At 29.0% G+C, this 11,952-nt stretch overlaps 1 protein-coding gene across 3 annotated transcripts in view; it reads left to right on the top strand.

Moving 5' to 3' along the window:
- LOC108756806 (sialin-like) overlaps positions 1-10,305 on the top strand; it is a 14,878-nt gene extending 4,573 nt beyond the window's left edge. For 2 of the 3 annotated variants that reach the window (XM_018500872.1, XM_018500871.1), the window contains exons 2-12: positions 3,465-3,569; positions 4,373-4,431; positions 4,591-4,799; positions 6,195-6,431; positions 6,947-7,031; positions 8,514-8,737; positions 9,067-9,216; positions 9,307-9,439; positions 9,518-9,673; positions 9,750-9,835; positions 9,918-10,305. In XM_018500872.1, coding sequence (XP_018356374.1) covers positions 3,553-3,569; positions 4,373-4,431; positions 4,591-4,799; positions 6,195-6,431; positions 6,947-7,031; positions 8,514-8,737; positions 9,067-9,216; positions 9,307-9,439; positions 9,518-9,673; positions 9,750-9,835; positions 9,918-10,133 — 1,572 coding nt within the window. In that variant the 5' untranslated portion in view covers positions 3,465-3,552 and the 3' untranslated portion in view covers positions 10,134-10,305. Of the gene's footprint in view, positions 1-3,464; positions 3,570-4,372; positions 4,432-4,580; positions 4,800-6,194; positions 6,432-6,946; positions 7,032-8,513; positions 8,738-9,066; positions 9,217-9,306; positions 9,440-9,517; positions 9,674-9,749; positions 9,836-9,917 lie in introns of those variants that run through there. The other variant, XM_018500873.1, reaches the window with a different exon arrangement.
- Positions 10,306-11,952: the final 1,647 nt, after the last annotated feature.

Genomic DNA, 11,952 nt, shown 5'->3' with positions numbered 1-11,952 from the left:
AATTATTCTTTTGACTATGAATTCTTGCATAATTATCTTCTAAAATTTTTGTTGATAAATATGCTTTTTTATACATTTCATTCATTTTTGTAATTTTTTTTTAAATAAATTTGTTATTAAAAAAATTAATTTATTATTTGACTTATACGGGAAATCCACTTTCTCTGGTAGATAATTGTTCCATAATTAAAGAGAAACACGTCATTGTTTTTTATATCGATATCATCTCAGAAAGTTTTCTGCCTATCCTCAAAAAATACATAAAAATTGGTAATACATAAAAATTGGCTGTCTTAGAATTTATAACCAATATATAATCAGTTCTTATGTTAAGACCAATTAAGCAATGTCTTACGATGCTAATACGGCTCTCTGATTGATGACATTTTAAAACTATACTTGGATAGTTTTAAAAATCGACTATGAATAATAGTCGGCCTATCTCACAATCAACTCAATGCATAGTGTACAAAATTTCATGTCATGATTACGATATATGTTGAACAGACAAAACATCAACTTAAAACTAAAGTCCATAAGCACATCGTTAATGTTCAAAAAGAAAAGTGGTTCTCCTGTTGTATTCAACCGCAATCTTACAACTAATCATAGTTTCAAGTGTAATGACTTGCAGATTTCAAACAACGAATCGAGCTATAATAAAAGATTAATTTCTGAAATGGTGCATATAAGGAAACAAAAACATGAGTTTAGCAAAATCACAAGGAATTACTGTTTAAGTCGTCCCTCCCTATCCTTAACTTTTTGTCTCCTATCTAATTTTTTCCAACATCCTATACATTCTCCCTCCTACATATTAATCCCCCCTTTTTTCATATTCTGTCTTGCTTTTGTTACCTAGCCTTTGTATGTTTTTCGATTTCATTTCCGTTAGCAGTCTCATCGGTCAAACTTCGTTTTTCTGTGTCGACCTTAGTTTTTCTATAGGTATGTTTTTCAATACATCTTCTTTCTATATTCCTGATAACTTTGTGCACACAATCAAAAATACTAAGTATTTGTATTACCGGTCTACTTAAGTTTGTTAAAATTTTGAATTAAATTTTTAACTCAATATAATATAATTATTATATAATTTTATATAATTTTTCGCAATAAAATTATTTACAAATTTTAGTATATTATCCAGCATTAATAAAATCTTTATCAAATGTCTGCATCAAATTAATAAATTGCTAAGCAACTTAATTTGTAAAGGTGTGAATTGTAATTCAATGATTCAATTACTATTGTAATTCAATGATTCGCGTTTCGAAAAATCAAGTTGACGCACAATTTAAATGACTACATAGGTAGTATATAAATTTAGAAGAATTATTTAAACACTTAAGATATTCAACTTAACTGTTAAAGGTTTTTTTTTCTTGTTATGCGTTCACATGTATGGTCCTAGAAACTCTTTGTTTAATAGTGTTTATATAGTTTTGTAATTTATATAATTTATTATATAGTTTCTATTTTTTAGAAATTTCATTTATTTATTTATTTTTTAGAGATAAATATTTAACACATCCGAGTGCTAATTTAACATAATGTGATTATGTTATTTGTTAATGTATAAATTTTATATTATAATACATTGATATTTAACATTTCTTAATATCAAAAGAGTACAATTCAAGAACAAATAAACAAATAACAGGAAAATAATATATTTTAAAATTTAAAGTCAAGATTAAATAAATAAATAAACGTGTTAATTTAATATATCAAAAAGTATATACTTCCACAGTTTGCTTACAAATTGTCATTTTACATTTTTGTGTTAATTCTTTTACAAAATATTTATATTACTTTAATTAAATATTCATCTTATGTTAAAATAAAATAGAAAATGAGCTATACGGAACACGTGTTAAACTTAGCATAAATTTTCCAAGTGCAATTAATCATTTTTTTTTTTTCCAGGAAAAAATAATTGTATTTTTTTTCTACTCAAGCTGTCCTTCAATTCTATACATGTTATATATAAATGACTATTTCAACAATTTTTGCGGAAGTATATAATTGTACATACAATTCTAATTATTCTTGTGCTTTATCTAAATAGCGAGAAAGAATAATTAAACATATTATTTAAAGATTATTAGAAATATATAGAATTGGTATAGAAATTTATTAAATACAATTCATTGTGCGCAAAATATTTTAAACAATGTTTGTATATTTAATTTAACTTTATCGAAAATATAATAGCACTTTTCTAGCTGTTTTGATAAATATGGAATTTCTTTTGTAAAGAAAAAATGTGATAGTTTTATCATATGACATTGTATATATTTATAGCGAATTCGGTTGAATGCAATAGTTTGTACATTAGTGTGCACTGTAAAAAATGAAGTTAATTTGAAGTTAAAGAGTAAAGTATAATGGATTTTGTGAGGTATGTAAAAATGTTAAAATTAAATTACAAAAATATTAATTTTATTATTTTTGCGTGCTTCAGTAAGTTCACTATACGTCTTTAAGTTGAAATTAATATTTATTATTTTTTTATAGTGTGCATACTAAAACCATTGTACACTGATCTAATCTGGATAAAAGTAAAATGGAAATATTTTGAATAAAATGTAGATTTTACTTATAATAAGCACTATAATAACACATAAAATGTATTGAGAATTTCACAGTTTAATCCGTTTTTACATTTATATTAAACACACATCTTTATTTGTGTATGATGGCTTTAATATGTAACGACTTTAAGTGCACTCTGAGTACTTACGTCCAATCGAATTCGCTATTAGTTAGAATTGCGTTATACTGTAATTTAAATAATTGCAATAAAGCCTATTCTACAATTGCGTAAGTGTAATTGTTAGTGGTTGTAGTTGTAAGAATTGACCAATCACTATCGAATATTCTTCTCATATTCAGTTGTAATTGGTGAATTTTTACAACTACGATCACTTACAATAGCGTAATTGTAGAATAGGCTTAACTCACGTTAAACTAAATAAAAAATGATACAAAACTATTTATGCATATCTATTCCATAAAATACAAAGGCTTCATGTATGTAACAAATTGGCACGAAAAATCTTTAAATAATGGAAATTATACTATTACTTATAGTTTGTTAATATCGTAACAAAACCATGATTTGCAAGATATTTAATAATTAAAAGAGAAAAACTATCGTGTAGAAAGCTCTTGTAAAGTCAAAAGAGAGTAATTATTTTTTATAATTAATTTTTTCGGATTCTTAATGGAATAGCACGATATTTATAAATAAATTTTTGCAGGGGCGTTTACAAGGACTTCAAGAATGTCGATATGAGTTTCGTGTTGGAATTTCATTCTGTTCGCATAAATCATGATCTTGATGCAATAGTTCAAATACCGTGAAAACTCATATAAACCGATATGTCCCATAAAATTTAAAAAACTCATTTTTATAAAGTGATAATTATTAAATTAGATTAATTCTCTTTATTTTGCAGAGTCCAAGGTGATCTTTATGTACAACAGATTCGTTTTTGTATTCTGTTCATCATCAAATATTCAATATCAAAAGCTCCACGCAAGGAAATGGAAGAATCTCAAAGGTGAAAAACTAAATTTTCACATTAAATATATAAAATAGATTAAATATATTCTTACTTTTATTTGTATTTGTAATTTTTATCCTGTTAAATAGTATGTTTTTTATTTTTATTAACATATTATATATTTTTTATTTTATTAACATTTAAATATACAAGTACTCGATATTACTTTGTATTTTTAAGAAACTTGTTACGATTATTTTATCAGATTTTTCATAGTTTTTTACTTCACTCACAGATATTAAATTATTCTCTAACCAAAGGACGGCCAAGTAATGTATGTACACACGGATTTAGCCTAACTTTAAATATGATTAGTATTTTCTCTCTCTCCCTCTCTCATATTCATGAGTAAGCGATAAATAATATTTAAGCGCAAAAAATTTACATTAAAAGCTTCTTATGTGTCTTTTTTATATAAAGTCTTACAGAACTTTGCATTTAAACGAATGATTAAGCAACGCATGTAATAAAAAAATTGTCATTTTATAATTAAAACATTTTAATATTTTAACATTAATTCCTGCAACCGTACGTACAATATCGATTCGTAATTCAATAAAAAATTCCAAAACTTTCAAATTTCTCGCAAATACTTGAATATTGTGTTGTGCCATTTGCTTATAAATTAGTGAGGGAAAAAATATCAAATTTATTTAAAGTTAAGCGAAATCCGAGTACACGCTACTTGATCCTTCCTTTATAAGCTAAAGAAAATTGAAAATTTTATTTGAAAAATAGACGACTTTTAAAAATACTTACTTCAAAAAATATTGCATATCATGCAGTAATTTATTTTACAGATATGAAGAATCCGATATGTACACGGAACAGCCACCTTGCAGTTTACGAAAATTGGGAGGTAATATTTTTTGTAACATATCAGCATGACAAAACAGTTTTTTGTTTGGAAAAAAAGAAAAAGAATGACAATTAATAATTATCATTACACTTTCTATTGCAAGTCGATACGGTTTATATGGTTCTTAATAATCAGATTGCATTGATTTTATGATTGCAGATATGATTCCAGCACGTGTCGTGCTATACATGCTTTCGTTTTCCGGATTCCTCGTATCCTTCATGATGAGAACGGACATTAATATCGCCATGGTGGCTATGGCGAAGTTGCCATCAACATCAGACAATGAAACCGCCGTGGTAACGTCTCAGTGCTACACAATATCAAATATGTCATATTCAGAGAACACTACTGTAATCAGACCAGAGGTACGATTATATAATACACAGCGCATTATTTCTTTTCTTATCCATGTATCATTTATTTTGTCAGATCCTCAAAATAACAATTTTTTTATTTCCCCGACAAAAAAGAAACTTTCCAATCTACGCAGAGAAAAATTTTTTTTGTTCTTTTATACAATTCTTTTTTATCAAATTGCATTAATTCCTTCAAATCCTGGATACATTGTAATGGATATCAAATTTGAAGATATCTTAAAATTATTTAATTTTATCGATCTCATCTTAGAGCAGCTGTCCATAATAATATATATGTTAAAAAAATAGTTAAAATTTTGAAAAAATTAATTATTTAATATAAATTACTTAATAAAGTTCCCTTAACTTGAATTTTTTATAAACGTTTTTTTAACATAGTTCCATTAAAATCAGGTCTGAAGAGGTTTGAATGCGTTCATATTAGTAAATATTTGTTCAGTCACAGACAAGTTTATTTTAGTCAGAATATTTTATTATATAGTGAACTGGCAAGATCAACAGCGCGACAATCTCTTTGAATACAATGAATGCAGTATAGATTACTTTGTGTGTCGTAATATATAACGTAAATATAATACAAATGTATTTTACATATTGACGTCAGGACCAAGAAAAATTTCCTTAAAGAATATTCAGCATACAAGTTTTAATAAAAAGACGAAGCAAAGTTATAAAAAAAAACTCAATAGCAAATCAAATAAGTGATTGTAAAAGCAAATTATGTATTACCATAACAAAAAAAGATCACATTTATTCACAATAATCATATATAAATTATGATGTCATTGTGTATTAAAAACTCAGTGTGTGACGTCACATTATCTTAATCTGTATAACAGTACCACAATAAGATGACAATCTTTATCACAGTTTCACTAATGTACTAATGTCATAACGATATCAATCTGACAAAGCGGACCTACCCTTTGCGCGTTACCTTGATTTTATTGTGACTTTATTACTGTAACTTTTTTTGCTATGGAAATAATTTTGATTTAATAAGATAATTCAAGCTAGTAAGATTAATGAATTACTAAACATTTTTCATCATTAGTAATAAAAGAAAAATAAGCAGCAAAGCAAGAGAGATTTTATTAAATTAAAAATATACTGTTTATTTCTTTTTTCTTAAAAACTATAAATTTTTCCCTACTCTATCTTTTTAGAACTATAATTTTTAAGAAAATAACGATTTGTGACAAGAAAAGATTGAAACTAATACTTATTAAACACTCTCAATAAATTTAACTCTTAATAATTTTTTTCTTAATAAATTCTAACCTTCTCCATTTTTCAATCTGGTGAAAAATTAATTCTCTTAATTTGTCGCAATTTGCGCATATATAGTGCACTATAATATCATATCTTCATTCTTATAAATAGGACGCTGGCGAGTTCGAGTGGAGTCCAACTATTCAATCAACCATTCTCAGTTCCTTTTATTGGTGTTATATACTTTCGCAAATGCTCGGCGGTGTTCTCACTCAGTACTTCGGTACTAAAACCATATTTGGCGGATCTCAAGCTGTCACTGCTATCTGCAGTTTGCTTATGCCGACTGCCGCGGAGATCCATTATGGGGCCATGATAGCGTTACGTAGTATACAGGGCTTTGCCAGTGTAAGTCATTAATCGAATAAAAATATCTTGCACTATAATTATACAGAAAATTGGGTCCTAGTGAAATGAATTAGTTTTCACATATGATGAACTTATAATGTGATGACCAAAAGATAATAAAACTGAATAACGGAGTTTTTATGGTGTATTAAAAGAGTAAAACTGGTGCTCACGGAGCATCTTTGAGACATCATAATTCAAGAATTATCCATACTTTAAGTCATGTGTATGTAACATTTTTGTTTACCACATTATAAGCTACAATATATGTGAAACTCATTGCACCTAATTTACTATATATTATTTATACAATATATATAATTAATGCTTTATATGATAAACTTTACTGTCATATATCTAAACAAGATAAATATTTAAAGAATGTCATAAAGACTAAAAGACATTTCAAATCTTTTGGACAGAACAATCTTTTAAATATTATTGAAATTTATCTATTGATTGGGATAGCAAAAAAAGTTTTTTGTGACTTATGTTGATTTTTTTGTTGAGAACAGGGACTCACATGGCCCGCGATGTACGCCGTAATCGGGCACTGGATTCCACCCGTGGAACGCTCACGCTTCATGTCTTCCTTTCAAGGTACGTTATAAACTACCAGCTAACAGAGATTTTCGTGTGTTACAGTGAAACTTCGATACGTTCGATCCAAAATTAGGCGAAAACTATGCGCGTAGCCTCATATTACAGTCGCAAGTATATAATGCCGTAAAATGAAACTCGCATATTTCTTTCGATTGTGTTCACGTGAATACTAATGCACGCTTCTTTCAGAATGGAATATGGAAGTTCGAATGAGAAACTACATATTATTGTTTCAGTTCAAAATTCCGGATCAAGAAAATAATCTCTTGCTAAAATGAAAATAATTCTGTATAAACGTTGCGCATCGATCTGCGCCAGAATTGATCACTTGTTAATGATCCCAAAATAGTTCATCTCCACGAGGTTGCATTCGCCGGACCGAGGGGTATACTCAACAGCGACCGCTCAACAGCATGAGAAAGGCCGAGTATACTTCCAGCTGGTAGAATCAGCCGGACTCGTCGAACATGTATATTGTCTTTATACACTTGTCTTTCTTATATGTACAAAATCTATCTTTTGACTACATTCATTTGTCTGCAGTACGCGCGCGTGCGTAATTAATAAATCTAATCATCTTTCTCACTCAAACTTTTCCAGAGACGGACCACAAATTTCATTTTGTTTTATTTAAACTGTACCGCGTTAATTTTTTTCTGCTCTCTAAACTATTACACCTAAGCTACTTATTAGACTTTATTTCTATCAGCACAAAATATCGAATATTATTTATATCTTTCAATTCGTTTTGCACGGTCTATAATTCGCGTCTGATTTAAGTATAGAATAAATAGTTTGATTTTATATGCTGTGTATTTTTTAATATATTTTATTTATTGTATTCTAATTCCGTAAATGTTTTTTTGTTCGTATTATAATGGCATATAAAATTATAAAAAATATCTCAAATTCTGACATGAATTATAAATCGTTTAAAGTGGTTATTAAACAAATATTATTTGACCATTTTGAGTATGATATTTTATGATATTAAAAATATTTTAATTATGAACGTAAGTAATAAATTTTTACACGAGTGCATTTATAACAATAACAATAAGGCAGCAACAAAAGAAGTGCTGTTATAGAAATAAAGATCTGCACTTTCTTCTTGACTTATACGCGTATAAATTTATTTTTTTCAATATGATATATTTTTTGTGATTCTCTGCGTAAGAAGAGTGACACTTATTTTGCAGGTAGAAGTACGAGTTTAAACTTTTATTATTTGCAGACATAGAAGTTTCATTGTCCCACTATTAACAGCTTCATCATGCCCTATCACCGTCCCTGCGTACTAAGTCTTTACTTGAATCGCTTTACAGAATGAGATACGATACACCTCAACTGAAGAGTGATCATCACCACGCATGAATCGTAACAAATCAAGATGAAGACCATTCGACAAGCATCATGTTTCAGCTTCCTTCCGGGATCGTAGGGTGAGCTATTCCTAACATCTAGGTTGTCTATATTCAGGGTTCAGCATCGGCATTGGATTGACCTATCCGTTGTGCGCGTTCATCATCGCCCACTTCGGATGGAGGATTGTGTTCTACACGACTGGCACCATCGGTCTCGTCTGGTGTATCTTTTGGTATCTTTGCGCCTTCGACACACCTGCTTCGCATCCCCGAATATCTAAGCCGGAACTTCGTTACATTCAGGAATGCGTTAGAAATCAAGTTATCGGAGCAGACGAGGTAAAGTAATTCATAGTAACTGATTATTAACTCTTAAATACCTCACTTTGGGAACAACACTAATGTATAGCATACCCAATCCAATTCAATTGCTTATAACTTTCATAAAAATGAATATATTATTAAAAAATTCTTTTTAATCGAAACGCTAGACATTAAGAAACATAACGGTTCCAGGCAAATGTATCTTTATTAATAAAAAAAAAGTTATAAGCAATAGAAAAAACATTGGAAAAGAAGCCTACTACCGATGCCATACCGAAAACGCATTTAAGAAATATCTTTTTAGAATAAACGCATGTAATTACATATATTTTTTTCTCTTAAAGGATCTGCCCGTTCCTTGGAAATCTATACTCACGTCTTGGCCAGCATGGGCTATCGGTATTACAACCTTCGGAAGAATATGGGTACATTATGTCTTTATCATTCCCGGCCCGATGTATATGAAGACGGTGTTAGGATTCAGTATACAAGCGGTACGTATTTATCATTTGAAAATATTCTTTTTTAAATTTTACAATATATAATGGCTAACGCATAATAATAAACGTTATTAACTCGTTTAGAATGGTATCCTGTCAGGTGCACCATTTATCTGTAGCTACTTAAGCTCCGTTGTATTCTGCTACGTTGCGGATCTCCTAGTCACGCGGCAAATCATGACTTTAATCACTGTGCGCAAGATATTTACCGCACTATGTGAGTTTATTCGTCACTTTCCTTAACTTAATCAATACTCGGAAGATAAATTGCAGCAATCGATTTTTTTGCTTATAGCTCAAGTGGTTCCCGGAATTCTTGTGATCTTAATTGGATACTTGGGCTGCGATATTATCCTGGTTTTGATCGTGTGGTTTATAGCTGTTACTCTTATAACAGCCGGCTACGCGGGCGCAATGGCCAACATCGTCGACATCGCACCCAATTTTGCTGGTCAGTGCGTGTATTTTCAGTACGAATATATTTGTTTGTATGGAAATATTTATAAATCAATATTTATTATTTTCAGGACCAGTGTTAGCGTTCGCACAGACAATTCACATGACTGCCAGTTTCCTATCTCCTATAGCAGCTGGTCTGCTCACACAAGAAAGCGTAAGCGTTATATTTTCTTCTTTAATTTTCTCTATCTCTATTTTTTTTCTAAAAAGCTAAAATAACGTTACGTTTTCTGCAGCAATCTCTCGATTCGTGGAGAAGAGTATTTACCGTTACTGCGGGTGTATCTTGCAGTACATATATTGCCTACCAAATATTTGGTACAGCGGACATACAGGCGTGGAACTATCCTGATCAAAAATATCCTCAATCTTTTCGAGAAGAATGTCTATTAAATGATTCGTCAAAGAAAAAGAGCAAGATTGTTCCGAACCGAAAAAATCCGTCAGAATAAGCATATTATATCTTTATTTCGGTTTCTTACTTTCCTGCTGTTGCCATTCCTTATATTAAAATTTAAGTCTTTTAACATGCAAAATACCGTCGAATATATGTACGAAAAATACCTATTTTCAATACCGTTCTATCATTGTAAATAGATCTGATTGTTGATATGAAAGAAATTATATAGTTGTCAGGGTATTATGTATAATGAAGAAAGATATTTTTATGAAATGATTACCTCAGGTACATGACAAAATGTTTCAAATCAGATTTGACACAGATTATGTAGTGTACTGATAATAGTATATTCATATAAGATAAAGTGATACAATTTCAAACATCGTACAATTCTAAACGAAATAAGATTTGAATCCAACTTTCAAAGTTTGATTTTTTCTTGTCTGGTAATCTTTAGTACCGAGTTCAGTACCCTCTACACAAAGAGAGGATTACCATATTGAATCTTGCAAATCAGATTTTATTTCATTTAGAATTGTACAATGTTGAAAATTGTACCAACTTTATCCTACAGATTGTGCACAAATGTTCAAAGAAATAATTAATAATAAGTAGAGCGCATTTGTAAGATATCACATGTGTTGCGCAATCCTAGTCGGGTAATTCGAGATGCGGAGTGTTTTCTCGACAACGCTAATAATATCTCCAGGTATTTAGATGTGGACCACACGCAATTGTTTTTGCGTATTATCATACGCTCAAGCTTAAAGCAAATCTTTTTATTTTGTTATTGGCGATTTTAAGAAAGCAACATATTTTAATCACCCGATATAGGATGAATTCAATGTGAAATCTCACAAACTTCTTTTAGTGACAAGTAACCTATGATATTCCTCGATTTTGCTTGTTTAAATTGCATTTTTTATTCTGAAGTTATTGTACAATAATTTATTTGAAAAATGACTTAAGAGTGATTCATGAGAATGGATCTCATAAGAGTACTAAACAGTTACTTAGTTTTCTTTAATTATGTGCGTATTACTCTAGAGCAATGATAATTTTATATATACACTACCGTCGAAAAATTTCCGAACATAGAACTTAAAATTGAACATAAAACTATAATATTCAGGTCATCGTAACTCACTAAAAAATCATCGCAGGCAAAAAAATAAAAAAAGCATTTTGAAGCATTTTAATTTTACATTTAAGTACAGTGTGTAGTTTGATAAAAAAAATTTTTTTTTTTTCAAAAAGTTCAATATTTTTGGAAAACAGTACAAACATTTACCTCCAAAATGCTTTTTTAAAAATTTTCTTATGATTTTTCTTGACTGAATTACGCGTTATTAAAGTTAATACCTGCATAATTCACAATCAACATTAAAATTCGGTGAAATATCATCGTAAAAAATTGAAGAAGTATTTTGAAGCTCGAAATTTGTATTTTAACAAATTTCTGATCGTTTTTAAATTTAATTCTACAGAATTGAGAAGATAAAATTTTTAGTGATTATTTTTTACCAAATTTCTCCGTTGGTTATTTAACAATGTAGGTTTAGTTTCAATATTGCGTAATTGAGTCAAGAAAAATCATAAGAAAATTTTTAAAAAAACATTTTGGATATAAATCTTTGTACTGTTTTTCGTAAATATTGAACTTTTTGAAAAAAAAAACTTTATCAAACTGCGCATTGTTAAATATACGTAATTTTAAGAAATGCAACAACGTGATATTTATTAAGATACAGAACTATAAACACAAAATTTTTTTGAAAAGCTGTCAAAAGCATGCTATAAAAGTGAGCATGCTGAAATATAAGTTTCAAGTTTCTTTAAAATGTTTTATTTTTTTGGCTACGATGATTTTT

This window comes from Trachymyrmex septentrionalis, unplaced genomic scaffold (assembly GCF_001594115.1).
Source record: "Trachymyrmex septentrionalis isolate Tsep2-gDNA-1 unplaced genomic scaffold, Tsep1.0 scaffold13, whole genome shotgun sequence".
NCBI lineage: Eukaryota > Metazoa > Arthropoda > Insecta > Hymenoptera > Formicidae > Trachymyrmex > Trachymyrmex septentrionalis.
Note: the sequence above shows the minus strand (reverse complement) of the source record. Positions and strands in the feature narration are given on the sequence as shown.